Source organism: Urocampus carinirostris, chromosome 6 (assembly GCF_059441175.1).
Source record: "Urocampus carinirostris isolate Australia breed hairy pipefish chromosome 6, RoL_Ucar_1.0, whole genome shotgun sequence".
Taxonomy (NCBI): Eukaryota; Metazoa; Chordata; class Actinopteri; order Syngnathiformes; family Syngnathidae; genus Urocampus; species Urocampus carinirostris.
In genome coordinates, this window is record NC_142354.1 from 4216436 (window position 1) to 4232908 (window position 16473).

The following is a 16473-nucleotide window of genomic DNA, read 5'->3' on the forward strand; positions in this document are numbered from 1 at the left end:
ATTTTTGTTTATTGTTATTTGACAAAAACATTTTTGATTGTTTAGTATAATAAAATATTTTGTTGTTTTGTGCATCTACCTGTCCAAAACTTGAATATTTGAAATGAAAATTGTGTTTTCTAAAAATCCGATTCATTCATTAATCAAAAGATAATCGACCAGTTAATCGATCATTGAAACAATCGTCCCCACGACCCTACTGAGGATAAGTGTTGCAGATAATGAATAAATGAATGAATGAAAGAAACAATCGGTATTTGCAGCCCTAATAGAAATCATGTTAAAATAAAAATATGTAACCCTTCCCCATCTTTTTGAAAAGCCAATCGGTTGCGCTAAAGTGCCACATGACGCTCATGAGCCGTGGGTTGCCTACCCACGCTCTATAGTAAAGATAAACATCGAAACTGTTAGAGATTATCTGGAATTTTTGGGGGAATGAAACTGGCACATAATGTGTCAGGAATGCTTTTTATACAAAACAGGGGCACTGAATCTCATATTCAGGTGTTCACACAGTTTCAATTCTCATGTTCTTTTGTGGTCAAGGATGTCCATTTTTCTGCATATTTTGTGTCGTGTGGCCTGTAAATGTGTGCATGTGTGTGTTTTCGTATCTAGTGTTTCCGCTGGCCTCACTATGGGAAAATCATCCGAAATGAAGTTTTGTCCATCAGAGTTTATAACTTCAGTAAAGTCTTCTCCAACAGGTACTGCAAAAAAACACATAATAACATAATTACTTAGTCCATCAGTTGGTTTATTACAGAGCCCGGTAAAAGCTTTCATGGGGCCCTAAGCAAAATTAAATTTGGGGTCCCCCTATTACTTGATCATTTGCATACTTTCTATAATTCATTCCATGATCCACTCTGTTATTACAAATACACCTAGAATACTAAATGTGAGATGTTTCTGTTGAAGTTAGATTGTAATCCACTTTCAATATGGCCACCGAAGCAAAAGATTTGCAAATTTGCTGAAAAACCCTTTAAAATTTATATTTGGCAATTCCCCTACTGGTCATTCAGCAAATATAGAAAACCTCAAAGGGAAGCTAGGCGTGTTTTACTTATGGTTTATAATCTGAAATGGTTCAAAATTCAACTTCAAGAGCCGCCTGGGGTTGATCTACACTAAATATTCAAAGTAATACAGTATAGTAAAAAATCTTTTATGACATAATTGTAAGAAATCTGATGGCCAACTGTTGCTTGTATTTGATATAATATAAAATCAATAATCATCACTGAAACGTGAATTAAAAAATATTTATTTATTTTTTCTTTATATATATATATATATATATATATATATATATATATATATATATATATATATATATATATATATATATATATATATATATATATATATATACATACATATATATAATAGGTGGGAGTCAGAGTCGAAAAAGCTTGCCTAGAGTACACTGAGGTTTCCAGACAGACTGACAACAGGTGACAGATAGATGTGGGTTTAAATAGTGACAGGGAGCCCGAGGCAGTTGGCGCCCAAGGAGCGGGCACAGGTGCATCACATCTGTAATCATGACAAGTTGTGTAACCAGGTAAGTTATATTAAAAGCACACGCATATATACAGGTGTGCCTCCATGTTTCCATGTGCATCATGTGATAATATGTTGGACTTCAACAAAATTAGAGTTTACATATTTTACAATCACATTCTCAGCATAACGTTGCTCACCTTTATACATTGCAGTCTGGTTTCCCGAGAAGCGTGATAGCACAAGTGTGGTCCCTTGTCAATGTTTTTCATTTTGTCTTGTTTTTTCGGTTCTCCCTTGCGCTCATGTGGGTTTAGATTTGTAGATCTTGTTCATATTTTCAACTATGGGCATGTATGGCACTCTTTTTTGTATGAAGACATATAAACAAATACATTTGACTCAGTGGCGTCAGAGCCTCGAAGGCATTTTCAAAATCTGAATCATGTGATTTAATTATATTTTGTCGATGAAAACGTATCATGTAATACAAAATTGTCAGCTTCCTTTTTGTGCTTTACCCCTCGTTGCGCTGCTTACAGATGTGTGCTTTAATATTTTAGCATTTAACCAATCACATTCCAGCCATTACTTGTTGCCAGGATCAGAAATCTGCCAGGGGGCCTTCACATGCAGATTTGCTTGCCCTGAGACATAAAGAAAGATAAAACTGTTGTTTTAAGCCCTGCGCACACCTAGCATGTTTGATACTTTCGGCACTTGGTTGCCAAATTAGCCAATGTTCCCTCTACTGCCCGCACATTCGCAGCGCACAAGAAAATCTAGCCAGCTCACAAAAATCAGGGCTCGAAATTGCCAATTAAGAAGCGAATTAAGTCAAAGTTACGGTGCATGAAAGTAAAAATACACGGGTTCACCTGACGCTGTTTTCTAAATGCGGTATTTTGAAGTCAATGTCGAAGTAGAACAAAGTTGAGTAAAGTCAGTAGAGTTTTTCGAGAACCGGCTTCTTCGGCTCGGCTCACTAAAAAGAACCGGCTCTTTCGGATCCCAAACGGCTCTTCAGGTCGTTTTTGCTTCTCTAATCCCTACACGACCAAATATTATGTAAAATTGTGCACAAAATTACTTAAAGGAAGGGGGGTAAATAGAACAAAAAAGAAAAAAAATACCAAAATGAAAAAGTAGTGAAAAGCTGGGAAAAAAGAAACAAAAGGAAGAGAAAAAAGAAGGAAAAATTCAGAAAAAGCCAGAAAAAAAAGAAAAGAAAGAAACAAAGGAAAAAAAGGAAATAGAAAACAAAAAGTAACAGCTAGGAAAAAAGAAACACAATGAGATTTTTTGAAGGAATTAAAAAAAAAGAAAAAAAACGGAAAAAGAAAAAAAGGTTTGTGTTGCATTCAAATAATTTCCAATTATACCAAGTCAATCTTGTTGCCAACATTGTACTTCCACTAAAAATATGATTAAATACAGTTCTGTATCGTGCAACCGACTAAATAAGCCCCCAAAAATGTCAGTATTATGCAACAAAAGATACCAGGAAAAAAAAAATGGAAATCTTGTGATAAAATTGTTGTAAATGGCGTTTTTAGGCCGTACAACCTTTGCAATAATACATTAGGGCCTGGTCACACAGCCGTTTGCGTCTGTATCAAGGCTGAATCACGGCCAGAAATTTCTGCCTGTGAAGCGGACGCTATTGAACGCTTTGAGATCGCCATACAGACGAGATACAGCAGTGCTTTACACGCGGTCGGAAATTCACACGCGGTTGGCAGCGCGAAAAAGTTTTGCGCTGTTTAAAACTTTAGGGCCCGGTCACACAGCCTTTCACGGGCGTATCGAGGCTGAATTACGGCCAGAAATTTCTGCCCGTGAAGCAGACGCTGTTGGACGCTTTGAGATCGCCATATAGACGAGATACAGCAGTGCTTTACTCGCGGTCGGAAATTCACACGCGGTTGGCCGCGCGAAAAAGATTTGCGCTGCTCAAAACTTTAGACCACGTGTTAACCGCGGGCGGCACACGTGGTACACACAAGGTAATGACGCGGAAATGACGCGGAACGACGCGGCCAGGGCGTGGTTACACGTGGGTAGGAGGCGAAATTTCAGCGGGTAATCGTGGGTGGAGCACGGTCATAGCATGTTCTGCGCCTGTATCGTGGTGTTATTACGTGAAATTAGCGTGTTACGCATGTGACGGTCAAACGCCTTTCTCCGCGTATATACAGCGCGATTTGCCGAGCACACGTCAGTTGTGCTCGAGACGTCAAGGGGTAAACATGGATCCCCGTCACCGTAGTGACCTTGTCTTAATCCATTTTTATTTCTTCACATTTATTTTCATTTCATAACAAGATAATAAAATAAAAATGAAAAACTATTACAATAACATATTGGCTTCTTCGGTGCCATAGCTTGAAATCTTGATCTTCACGGGACTGTGTCTTGAGCGGTTATGATTTCTACTGCCCGGTGTTATGCCGAGATTTGCATCCCCTCGCTACTACAACCACTTTTACCTCGTTTTATCTCACTTTTAGGGAATGAAATGGCGAACATATAACCAAATCTACTTCGTCTTGCATTTGTTGGGAATGTAATACAACATAAACCATTCCGTCTTTGTTTTTGTTGTGAACGTAATCGAACAGTAATGCACACCGTATATAAAATCCTTCCCCCCTCGCGTGAACGCGCATTCTGCTGCGCTTCCAACAAAAGCGATCGTATTCTATATAAAACGCTTATTAAAACAATAAAGCGAGCTAATTATAACAATTGGGATACGTAATCAAACGGTAATGCACACCGTATATAAATCACTTTTGAGAACTGTTATGCACTCTACCGTAAAGCTTATTATGCAGAAATAAGCTTTATGGTAGAGTGCATAACAGTTTCAATACGAGCGATTTGAATAGAAAAAGGCAAAATAAACATGTTACCTGCTCAAAAGTGATTTGTATACGGCGTGCATTACCGTTCGATTACATTCACAACACATTAACCGCGATAACCGAGGGATTCCTGTATTTGTGTTCAGACTGCTCGGCAAGCTGGTTGTGGGTCTTCACCACATTGTTACTTCAGGGAGGCTGTTGCTACGGGAACCACTCACGGATAGCAACCATCTTCTGACTGATGTGAGTACGCATTTGTGAGAGTTTGTGGATTTGTGTACGTGTGTGGGTGTGCGTGGACGTGGACGTGTGTCCACTTGTGCACATACAAGTTGTAATCATGCTGTTTGTTGAATAGATCTACGTGGAGTTGGATGTGCGCTACAATCCATTGGAGGGCGCTGCAGGAGGCTGGGAGGGGACAGACTTTATCAGAAAAGATAACGAAAATGAGTAAGAAGGCCCAAAGAAATACTTTTTAGATGTAGAAAGGCTCTGTTTGGATAAACATGTGAAAAGTTGCTTGTGAATAGGCATAATTTGAGCTAATTTTGTATCGATCCGATCATTACATTTCCTTAGTCAGTTCATTTTGCTTGATAATTGTTTCATATTTTAAAATTTGTTTTAAAAGTAAAGAGAGACTTAATAAGATTGCAAGCAATTACATTAGTTGTTTCATTAGATACTTAGTTTTCTACTTATCTTTAGTTAGTTTGATGGACAGATGGATGGATGGACAGATTTATGAAACACTTAAAGTCATTCCTATTGTTTAGACCAGTAGTCCCCAAACTGCGGCCCGTGGGAGCGTCGAACTCTTACCACTGCAATACCAGTAATATGGACGACATATAAAACGCATTGGGTTTTACCTTATTATTACACTATTTGTGGTCTCTGTACCAGAGATGAATTTCAATTAAGTTGTGAATTTCACTTGTTACAATTATAATAAATTTGACACTTGCAATTCTTAAAATGTAATAGAATACTAGAATGTAATGTTATTGTAATATGTGTTGTTGTTTGCTCAGATCTTCAGGGGGCATTAGGAACGAAGCCTTCGAAGATGATGAGGTTGAAAGGTGAGAGCGACTTGGCTTTTTACTCACATAACATTAAGCGCATCACATGACCACTTGAACAAAAACATTTTGGTCTATCTCATCCAAGCCCTCAGACGTTGAGTCGTCTGGAGAGGGAACTGGAGCGGGAGGCTCGCCATCTGGGTCGCAGTCTGCTTCGCGTCCAAGGTGATTATGACGACGAGGATGACAACTACGACTATGACGAAGATGATCTGCTGGACCTGGAGGCATCCGACATCATCTTCACTCCTTTGATGAGGTCAGCGTGGGAGTTCTCATTTAGCAATAGTGTGAAAATGTTTTTACATTTTCAGTTCAATTGGATTTACAGCTATCAAGTGAAAGTAAATTCAATTTTGAGTGGTCATTACAGGCATTAAGTTTATGAACAGTGGTATACAGCAGGAGTCGGGAACCCAAAGACCTACAAACGCAAAAATATAAAACTTTTTTTTTAAAGCCGTATCATATATTTTAGAACAAAATTCAACAACACCGTCGACCACGCTCTCCAGACAAAAGCTAATTCTTCATCACATTTCATTTCACTGTGTGACGTTTGATCATTTGATAAAATCCATGAAATAATGTTAATGCCAGAGCCTGTGTCCCATGTCAATATAAGTGTACAGTGGGACCTCGCTACTTTGCGGTTCCACGTTCGCGGGTTCAGAGCTTCGCAGGTCTAAATAATAGTAATAATAAAATAAAATAATTAAAAAAAAAACATTAAGCATTTTTGAAGGGGCGTCGCTACTTCGTGGATTTTCACTTTTCGCGGGTGGTTTTGGTCCCCATTAACCGCGATAACCGAGGAATACTGTACCAGTTAAAATTGGTCTCCCTCCCTTAGTTACTAAAGAGTGTTGAGGCTCGTTTTGACTGTAAATCTTGTCCTAAATAATGGTTCCAAAAGAAGGTGCAAGCAAAGTGTCGCAAAATAATGCAAACTATAAGGATATCGTTGTATTTACCTTCGGCGCAGACCGCACTGGTCAAGAGAGAGAAGGGCGTGCCTTGCACTGGGTGCAGATAACTGCCCACCTCTACCACCCACCCAATCAAATTGCTCTGAGTTGTTTTTATTTATTTACAGTAATTTTGGGGGGTTTTCATTATAAAGTATTTCAACAGTGAACATAAAGATTAATGAGCTTCCATTTAAAAGGTTTCTTATTGACCTATTATGAATGAATAAAAAATGAAACAAACAACAAGTCAAAAAATCAAAAACAATGTAACGTAGCATGTCCGAAAAGGAGTAGGAAGAAGCATATGCCTATTTACAGTAATCCAACCCCCTTCGACTAATAATTGTGTCTTACAGTTAGCTCTTCTGTGTTTTTACATATAACAAACACCTTAGGAATTTACATATTTACATGGATTATAATACAAGACACTAGGGAAATAATGATAATACTAAATAAAAGAAATTCATTTATATTACTCTTTTTTTATATTCAAAAAGTAGACAAAAATTTGCATTAAGGAAGGTAACAAAAGATAGCACGAGAGGGGAGTGGTTAGCAGCTATGGTTATTTGGTCCCCCCTATGAATCCTTTATCTTCAGTTGATACACTTCATTTCATCATTATAATCATCACTATGACCATCACAATTTTCATCGTCATCATCTTCACCGTTGCTGTCTTGATATCTTTTCAGCATACTATATAAAAAGAACATCCAATGAAATAACAATAACTCTCATTGGCGCTCATGCCAGACAAAGGCTGCAGGAGCACCCATTGCTATTATCAAAACGGAGTATGTTGGGGTGACACCCTGACTGTAAACTGTAATTGAGAATGGGCCCTATATGTACTGGACTGAACCATGAATCTTTTGATCCTTCAGCCTAGCATGTACCAAAATCGGTATGCAATCACCCGAGTTTGGAAAGCAACAGAGAAATGTGCGTTAGTTAAATTTCATCTCCGAGCCTTATTTACTCATAAAAAGGGCCATATATGGCTCGTGAGCTTATCACAGTTGCCCACCCAACACACACAGACACCCTCACACGCACACAGCCCTCTGAAACCTGCCCCAGTGATACCATTTGCTGTGGGTTGTTTGCTGCGGAACACAATGCATGACGATAATCTGCAAAGTATTAAAACCGCAAAAAGTAAGCTGAGATACAGAGAGGGATTATTGTATTTTTACTATTTTGAAAAAGCATCTGTGTGTGGTTGTGTGCTTGCATGCATTTACACGTGTGTGTGTTTATGTAGTCGTTCTAGGCCACTGTCCAGACGTGCTGCTGCAACCGCACCCAAAGCTCGAACTTTTCAGGTAAGAAGTCAGCAAACAGCTGGTGCGTTTTCAGATTCAGCTATTTTGAATTTGCATTGAACATGATCTCTTTTGGTATATAACTGGGAACATTTGAATGTGTCTATACAAAATTGTCATTTCTGACACAAAACCAATATTTCAACCTAAATTATTTTCCATAACTAGTGTAAGATGATCAGATATGAGCAGAAATTAAACATGCCGTTATTTTTTTTAATTGAGTGGGGTAGACACAGGATGAATTTGAATGATTCTGCTTCCTCAAGTCTAATCACGTTAGCATTTTCAACTTTTATTTTAGTCCTGGTTTTCTGTGATTCGGGTATCCTTTGCCAACGCAAAAAGCCAACTGCTTCAGACAAACAGTTTTGATGATGTATTCACTGAATCTACCTCCAGACTACGCAGGATAAAAGAGCAGTAGCTAAAACTGGACTGTCCATCAATATGATTTCTAATATCAAACCTAATATCAGATATCTTGGAAGGAATATGATCGGCTGATATCAAGACACTCGCCAATATTAATTTGAGAAGAACCCCTCTAAAAATATCTACTCCAAAGAGTGCCTGCATGAATAACCAGGGACTTATTTATTCGTTAATAGATTTTTCATGCTAAGTGAACTCCCAGTAAATAGAGGTCTAAATTTCCACCCCTGAGTTAGGGATAAACACATGTACGAGCTAACATGCCATTCACATTAACAAACATGCTTCAATCTGCTATGTGAAACGCTGATGACCAGGATGGACCCAAAATCAGATTTTTTCCCACGGTTATGCATTATTTCCGAGGTTTCCATTTGACATCTGTAGAGCTTACCAAAAAATTAGGTGTGTTTGTGCGAAAGGAAAACCTCTAAAACTAGCAGTTTGTTGTACCTGTGTGGTCTAGAGAAAGGTATCTTAAATTTTGATTTACTTTTACTGGAGATGCAACTGCATCGACTGATGGTGTGCGTTGGAATTTTTTCAATATAAGGGTTGTGCCTTGGTTGAAAAAAAGGTTGGAAAACACTGCCTATAGTATGATGAAAATAAAGCTTATAAGTCTCTCTCTCTCACACACACACACACACACACACACACACACACACACACACACACACACACACACACACACACACACACACACACACACACACACACACACACACACACACACACACACACACACACACACAAACACACGCACACAAACACACGCACACAAACACACACCAGTGTTCTCGTTTGCCGCGTCCCTGCGTCCTAGACGCATCATTTTTGCTGGGGACGCATAGTGTCAAATCAACGTGCGTCCCCTGGACGCAACTTTTTTGACACAAAATTGTCATTACTACCCGATACTTTTTTTTTAACAAAGATTTACCGCTATCAACTTTTCGTTAAGCAGATACGCCATTGTTGTTTTGGTCTCGTGGTTCGAAATTTCGTCTGCACGCCGATCTCTGCCAACGAGATCTAGTTGCTTCGAGATTACGTCATTGTTGTGGTGGTTGTTGTCGAGTGAAAGAGAAGTATGCCTCCGAAAAAACAGTTAGTATTAGATGAAAATCAACACAAAATTGGTAATTTCTTCAGTGTCAATAATAAGTCGTAACATAATACAGAAAGTGACAACAATGGCCTATAATTCCGGCACAAGAAATTCTTCGGAAGATCGCGGAGTGAAGGAAAACACGTGGGTTGAAGCGAACGATTCAACGAAAGAAAAACAAAAGAATACTCCTAGCAAGAAAAGAACTTTTCAGCTAAAATGGACTAAATTATATTCCTGGTTACGCTATGAGGAGGATGATAATAGATTGGACCTTGAGAAGGCATTACAACTGTGGCGGGACAGCAAACCACGAAGAATATACAAAGGAAAAAATCTGAAGTGATAACTGCTTTGTATTACCAATTAAATGTGATAATTAAAACTGCATGAATATATAGACAAATATTTCAGCAATATTATTTTGTTTAATGTACAATATTGTTGTGAACTGAAAAATCTTGAAGTGATAACTGATTTGTATTACCAATAAACTGTGAAGAATAAAACGTAAAAAATATATAGATTTGTAGTGGGTTGTACATAATTCACCCACGGAACTATTGTTTAGTTAGCGAGTTCCTAGGGGGACTCTTAATTCGACCGGTTCTAGCCACTCTCGTGTGTTTGTTTTGATTATCGCAAGTTTACATGTTATTAAAGCAGCGTCCCTTGGCACCTTTGTTTGACACTCCGCCTACGACTCCCGTCTCTGCTCGCTACATTGGTGACCCCGACATTAGTCTCGTGGAAGTTTCCGAGGCTGTGCATACTACTGAGCATACCGTCATGGCATACGCGCCCATTCTCAAGCTCCCCGAGTTCTGGGAGTCATCAGCGCTAACGTGGTTCGCACAAGCAGAAGCTCGATTCGCCCTGCACGGAATCACTAACGATGACTCTCGCTATTACCACGTGGTGTCTGCTCTGGGGAGCTCAACTGCAGCCAGAGCGGTGAGTTTCATCACATCCCCTCCTGAACTGGATAAATATAAGGGACTGAAGGCATATCTCCTCAGAATCTTTGAACTGTCGCGTTCTGAGCGTGCTCGACGCCTCCTTGCTATTCAGGGCTTAGGAGACAGTAAGCCATCGGATCACATGGAAATGATGTTAAACTTGCTTGGCACCGAAGAGCCAAATTTTCTTTTCATTGAACTTTTTCTGCGTCACATGCCGCCGCATGTCCAGACGGCGCTTGCAAATACAACCATTACAGATCCTCGAGCACTGGCAGAGGAAGCGGACCGGTTTTTCCTGGCCACGCATAGATACACACATGAGGTGCTGGCCCCTACACGCGCGGCCACCGACGATCAGAATGTGTCAGGTCTGTGTTACTACCATGCACGTTTTGGGCCCAGGGCCAAGAAGTGCCGTCCCCCTTGCACCTCCAACGCGACGGGAAACTTCGAGGCCTGCACTCTGTAGCGGCCGTGAGTGCAGGCGCAAGAAACCGGCTACTGTTCATCCGGGACGCCATCTCCGGCCAAAAGTTCTTGTGTGACACCGGCGCCCAGAGGAGCGTCCTCCCTGCCACTGTGGACGATGTGGGGGGGGGAACACATGGACCTCCATTAACTTCTGCCAATGACACCCCCATCCGCACATACGGGACACGGACAGTGGACGTGTGTTTTGGGGGTCAGCAGTTTACATGGGACTTTGTCACTGCGGATATTGCTTTTCCTCTTCTTGGTGCAGATTTTCTGTGTGCCAATGGATTACTCGTCGATGTGAAAAATGGCCGCCTCGTTGACGCATTGAATTTCTCCTCTCTCGCGTGTGTCCGCGACAAAGGGAATTTTGAGGGTCTGTCCAGCTCTCTCTTGGACGGTGATATTTACCACCGGCTCCTCGCTGAATTCCCCAGTCTGGCGAAGCCCACCTTCTCAGCCTCCACGACCAGACATGGGGTTGAGCACCACATTGAGACCAAGGGGCCCCCTGTTCATGCCAGGGCCCGACGACTCAATCCAGACAGACTAGCAGCTGCTAAATCTGAATTTGCGAACATGGAACGTCTCGGCATCATTCGCCGATCAGACAGCCCCTGGGCCTCTCCACTACACATGGTCCCGAAACCAGGCGGTGGCTGGCGCCCATGCGGGGACTATCGCCGCCTTAACGAGGCTACCACGCCCGACCGTTACCCAGTCCCGCACATTCAAGACTTCTCTGCACACCTGGCGGGCAAACTTCTCTTTTCCAAGGTGGACCTAGTGCGGGGATACCACCAACTGCCAGTGCATCCCTCAGATATACCGAAGACGGCCGTGATAACTCCATTTGGGTTGTTCGAATTTCTCAGGATGCCGTTCGGACTGAAAAATGCCGCTCAGTCCTTCCAAAGGCTGATGGATTCAGTGCTCAGGGACATGCCTTTTGTGTTCGTCTACCTGGACGACGTCCTTGTTGCCAGCTCCTCAGAAGAGGAACACTTGGAGCACCTCAGAGACCTCTTCACCAAGCTCAGTCAGCATGGCCTGATTATAAATCCCGCGAAATGTGTTTTTGGCGTACCCTCCATCCACTTCCTTGGGCATCTCATCACCAAGGATGGGGCTTCCCCCCTACCGTCTAAGGTAGAGGCTGTCTCTACCTTTCCTCTGCCGCCAACAGCACGGGGCCTCAGGGAGTTTCTCGGCATGGTGACATTCTACCATAGGTTCATTCGCCGAGCCGCTGATGTCATGCGCCCACTCTACGAGGCCCTCAAGGGTAGGTCACCCAATCAAGCTGTTGAATGGACCGCTGAGAGGACCAAGGCATTCGAGGAAACAAAAACCGCGCTGTGCCAGGCAGCCATGCTGGCTCACCCAGCTCCCGGAGCCCCAGTCGCACTGACTACAGACGCATCAGACCTAGCAGTGGGTGCCGTGTTCGAGCAGTGGGTTGACAATGCTTGGCAGCCACTCGCCTTTTTTAGTCGCCAGCTGGTCCCCAGAGAACGTAAATACAGTGCATTCGACAGAGAACTACTTGCCATCTGGTTGGCGATCCGCCACTTCCGTTTCATCTTGGAGGGCCGTGAGTTCATCGTCTTTGTTGATCATAAGCCTCTTACGTTCTCCATGTCCAAGATGTCCGAACCGTGGTCCGCCCGCCAGCAGCGCCAGCTGTCATTCATATCGGAATACACGACTGACATCAGGCACATTGCTGGGAAGTCCAACGTGGTTGCGGATTGCCTGTCCAGAGCAACCATCAGCGCTGTGCAATTGGGGCTTGATTATTCCAGTATGAGTGTGGACCAGGCTTCTGATAACGGCATCCAAACGCTCAAGAGCTCAGACACTGGTTTGCGGGTGGAGGAGGTTGCGGTCGGAGACTCAGGGGCCAAGCTTTGTTGTGACCTCTCCATGGGTTGGCCTAGGCCGCTTGTCCCTGCTGGCTGGCGTCGGGCTGTTTTTGAGGCAATACACGGCCTGTCTCATCCTGGCAGGAAAGCATCCATTAAGCTAGTGGCCCAGAAGTTTGTGTGGAAAGGGATGAGAAAGGACGTCCGGGACTGGGTCGACTCATGCGTGGCATGTCAACGCGCCAAAGTGCACCGTCACATCAAGGCCCCATTGGTACCATTCGCCATCCCCGAACGGAAGTTTGACCACGTTAACATTGACCTGGTGGGCCCACTGCCCCCTTCACACGGTTTCACTTACCTCCTGACGATGGTGGACAGGACGACCCGTTGGCCTGAAGCAGTTCCGCTGACTTCCACCTCAGCTGTCGATGTGGCCCGGGCGTTCATCGGCACATGGGTCGCCCGTTTTGGACCCCCTGCAGATCTCTCATCTGACAGGGGCGCACAGTTCACCTCCGAGATGTGGAACACGGTTGCCGAGAGCCTGGGAGTCAAACTTCACCGCACCACTGCCTACCACCCCCAGGCTAATGGGTTGTGCGAGCGGTTCCACCGCTCGATGAAAGCGGCCCTGCGCGCCAGCCTGACCGATGGGGACTGGGTCGATAAGCTACCCTGGGTCATGCTGGGACTGAGGACCGCTCCCAAAGAGGACCTTCAGTGCTCTTCAGCTGAGTTGGTTTACGGTCAAGTGCTGCGGGTGCCAGGTGATTTCATCCCAGACCCAACGACACCCTGGGCTGCATCCAGGGAGAAGTCCATCTTGCAGGGCACTGCAGGAGCGTTTGTGCCTATCCCCACATCGCGACACGGCAGGCCAGTTTCACGGGTTCCCTCCAACCTGCGCTCGACTGGTTTTGTTTTCATTCGCCACGATGCCCACCGCGGACCATTGCGCCCTCCTTATGATGGACCGTTTAAGGTCCTGCAGCATGGTGACAAGACCATGGTCGTGGACATTGGTGGTAGGCCAGAGACTGTCTCCGTGGACAGGGTTAAGCCTGCCCACATGGATATGTCCAAGCCATTGGAACTGGCCCAAGCCCCACGGCGCGGCCGTCCTCCTGTGACATGACCCTCCGGCCCCGTGGGTACCCACTCTGACCCTCCGCCCCCAGCACCTGTGGGCTCTCCAACTGAGTCCACAAGCTCTCACCCCCCCGCTGTTCCAGCTCCTTGTACCCGCCGTGGCCGGGTCAGCGTCCCAACCAGGCACAGAGACTTTGACTATGGGTGAATTCTGGGGGGGCTTGTGTAGTGGGTTGTACATAATTCACCCACGGAACTATTGTTTAGTTAGCGAGTTCCTAGGGGGACTCTTAATTCGACCGGTTCTAGACACTCTCGTGTGTTTGTTTTGATTATCGCAAGTTTACATGTTATTAAAGCAGCGTCCCTTGGCACCTTTGTTTGACACTCCGCCTACGACTCCCGTCTCTGCTCGCTACAGATTTATATTAATTATTTGTCGACGATTTATAATTTCAACCTCGATAACACAACATTTTTGGGACCCATAGATCTCTGTGGGACCCATAGATTTTTGAATACGCGAGTCCCCGGGACCCATCACTTTTCATAGGTAAAATGAACACTGACATTCACACAAATAGTAGTTTAGATGGATTAGATTTCGGTTACATTTAGATGAGAGTTGGATCAGATTTAGTTTTGATGGATTGGAAAGATGACAAAAATAAAAGTAAAAAGTTGCAAGAAATTTGTGGGTAGACGTGAGTTAACGCACACTTATTTTGAATGGGTGATTCCAGGTGAACGTCAACATCCTGGAGGCTCAGAAACTTGCTGGTGTCAACATCAACCCAATTGTTTTCATCCGAGTAGGAGGGCAGAAGAAACACACAGCCACACAAAAGTCCACCAACTGTCCCTTTTACAACGAAGTATGCAAAGGCAACCGCACACCATGACAGTGAAACTCAATAAAAGACAATAAAAGACCCTTCCCTGCCGACAGGTTGGATTGCAGCCACTGGCCACTTGCAGTTATTACTCATATTGAAAAACAGGTTTATTTGAATGTTGTTTGGAGATCTATTGGCTTCAAATGTCTTTTGTAGTGGTGGTCCATGCAGCCCTTTGAGACTTCTTGTGATTAAGGGCTATACAAATAAGTATGACGAATTGTTAAAACTATATAATCTGCCAATAGAACAGAACATTTTTTTAAAAATAGCCAAAAACAGTACGACAATTAACACTCAATTTGAACTTCTTTTTTTTACAACACTAAAACCACACAGCCACAAAGTAAACATTCAAAGAGGTTCTTATGCAATTAAATGATAAAAGACAATGCATTCTCTTTGCAGAATTTCCAGTTTGAGTTTCACGAGACTCCTGATGTTCTCCTTGACAAAGTTATTGAGATCAAGGTCTGTTTCGCTGTTACATTCTTGCCTGGGTCCATGACCACCACAACTTTGCAGATCTGTCCACCATTTAAGGTGTGCCACCGTCGTACCCTGGCCTTCTTCATGAGCCATGTGGGAACCTTCAAGATCGACATTGCCACAGTCTTCCGCGAGCAAGGTATTGTCAAACGAACAATGCGGGCCCTACTACCCGGGATGACTGCTGTATTCATTGCAGACCACCGCTTCTTTCAAAAGTGGGCCCCACTCACAGACCCTGCTGACACCCGATCAGGGATCAAAGGGTACGTGAAGGCCACCCTAAGTGTGCTGATGAAGGGAGAAGCCCTCAGTGTACCCATGCAGCCACCCACCTCTGCCAACTTCAATGAGGACATCGACAAGTCAGTTTATGATTATGCACATTATTCAGCAATATCGGGGGTTGGGAATTCAACCCTTTAAAGTAGTTTAGCAACTGGTTGTGAGTGTGCCCACAACAGATTTGCAAGCCAAACTTGAATCATAAATTTGAGGTTGAATTTGTTTTTATTTTTTACAGGACTCTTTCAAAATTATTGGTCTACAATTCAACCCTAAAGTTGAAACAAATGTAGTTAATATCTATCTTGACCAAAGCTTTCCAGTTAGTTAAATTAGGCTCACTAGACTAAATGCTTCATTTTATGTTTGTATTGCTCTTCCATCCATTTGAATTTGACACCACTGGCTAGAGTAAACATACAAAACCAGCAAAAACTAACACCACACAAAATTTTCTCTCTGTGTTCCTGTTCTTCTCCTGCCAGTCCGGCAATATCACCAGCAAAACAGAGGTTAGTGACGTTCTGCCCGCAATGCTGACTGTACCTTCATGTTGGTCCAGAGCTTTGGTCATTAACCTCTTTAGGGAGATGGTGAATAAAGTAGGAGAAAGAATGCAGATTTGTCTCACACAGACTTTGGTTTGAAACTATGCTCCATGGTCCCATATATCAGAACCAGACTGTTGGCATTGGCGTACAGCTGTTCAATATTCTGAACAAGTTCCTGGCCCAAGTTGTACTTACGCATGATGGCCCTCAAAGAGGCTTGCTATACTCTATCAAATGTTTCCTTGAAATCCACTCCGGACGTGATAGCGCTTTCTCTGGTGTTGTTGAAACTTCTAACACAGGAAGCGCAGATTAAAAATCTGCTCTCTGGTGCTCCATTCCTCCCTGAAACCTGGCTGTTCTTCGGCTTGGATGTTTTCAGCCTGTGGTTTCAGTCTGTTTAGTAGGAACTTTAGCGTAATTTTACTTAAATGGCTGATGACGCTGATAGTTGTGTAGTTAAAGCATTTTGAGGTAGATAAAACCTGAAAATAAACACAAACTAATACTGTACCACACAAATGTTCTCTATACATAA

At 43.2% G+C, this 16473-nt stretch overlaps 1 protein-coding gene across 1 annotated transcript in view; it reads left to right on the plus strand.

Annotated features, from left to right (window-relative positions):
- fer1l4 (fer-1 like family member 4) overlaps positions 1-16473 on the plus strand; it is a 100998-nt gene that overhangs the window by 9014 nt on the left and 75511 nt on the right. Inside the window, exons 3-12 of the mRNA XM_088337525.1 lie at positions 622-710; positions 4526-4625; positions 4741-4835; positions 5420-5470; positions 5559-5732; positions 7715-7775; positions 14458-14589; positions 15019-15081; positions 15154-15238; positions 15299-15464. Of these exons, the coding sequence (XP_088193651.1) occupies positions 622-710; positions 4526-4625; positions 4741-4835; positions 5420-5470; positions 5559-5732; positions 7715-7775; positions 14458-14589; positions 15019-15081; positions 15154-15238; positions 15299-15464 (1016 nt within the window). The remainder of the gene's footprint in view (positions 1-621; positions 711-4525; positions 4626-4740; positions 4836-5419; positions 5471-5558; positions 5733-7714; positions 7776-14457; positions 14590-15018; positions 15082-15153; positions 15239-15298; positions 15465-16473) is intronic.